General features: G+C 53.0%; 1 protein-coding gene across 3 annotated transcripts in view; it reads right to left on the bottom strand.

Annotated features, from left to right (window-relative positions):
- The window catches only part of Kif5a (kinesin family member 5A), a 34,907-nt gene that overhangs the window by 14,514 nt on the left and 19,549 nt on the right, over nt 1–844 (bottom strand). For all 3 annotated transcript variants that reach the window (XM_028752110.1, XM_028752111.1, XM_028752112.1), the window contains one exon: nt 379–527. In XM_028752110.1, coding sequence (XP_028607943.1) covers nt 379–527 — 149 coding nt within the window. The remainder of the gene's footprint in view (nt 1–378; nt 528–844) is intronic.

Here is an 844-nt window from a genome sequence, read left to right as displayed (position 1 = left end):
AAATGTGGGCAGCACCAGGCAGATCCACCTTAAATGTGGGCAGCACCAAGCAGATCCACCTTAAAGGTGGGCAGCTTCCTGCCTGCAGCTGCCTCATGCTCCTGTCACCATGCCTTCCCTGTACTCTCAGACTGTGAGCCAGCGTAGGCACTATTATCTCTAAGTTGCCATGGCTAGGTGTCATGTCACCCAGTGAGGCAAGTTGCCTGCGTCCACCCTACCAACTCTTCGGAGCCAGGATCTCCAGACAGCTCGGTTCCCTCAGCACCACCCACTGCTCTCCTCAGGAAGCACAGCCTTGCTTCCACTGCTGACCTCAAACACCCCAGACACCGCTGTCCCTAAGCCACCGAGCCTCACTGCCGATCCCTCTCTAACCATTGCGCCACCGGCTAAGCTCAGCCTCCAGCTTCGCAATTGTCTCCTTCTGGGCCTTGGTCTTCTCCTTCTCCTTCTCGTACTTCTTCTTCCACTGCTCGGCAGTCAGCTCCAGATTCACTGAGGCAGTGTTCTTGATGGTCTTCGCCCTGAGCGAAGACAAAAACAAAGATCAGGCTCCAGCTGGTCCTTGGTGATGTGGTGCGTGTGTGCCTGTGTGAGTCTGTTTGTGTCTGTGCTTGTGTGCGTGCATGTGTATGTGTCTATGTGTACCTGTGTCTCTGTGTGTGTTTGTGCCTATGTGTGCCCATGTGTGTGTCTCTTTGTGTCTGTGCGTATCTGTGTGTCTGTGCTTGTGTGTGTATGTCTATGTGTGTCTGTTTGTGTATGCCTATGTCTGTCTGTGTCTGTGTCTAATTTGTGTCTGTGTGTCTATCTGTGCTTGTGTGTGTGTCTGTGTGTATGT

Source organism: Grammomys surdaster, unplaced genomic scaffold (genome assembly GCF_004785775.1).
Source record: "Grammomys surdaster isolate TR1022 unplaced genomic scaffold, NIH_TR_1.0 125877, whole genome shotgun sequence".
Lineage (NCBI taxonomy): Eukaryota > Metazoa > Chordata > Mammalia > Rodentia > Muridae > Grammomys > Grammomys surdaster.
Note: the sequence above shows the minus strand (reverse complement) of the source record. Positions and strands in the feature narration are given on the sequence as shown.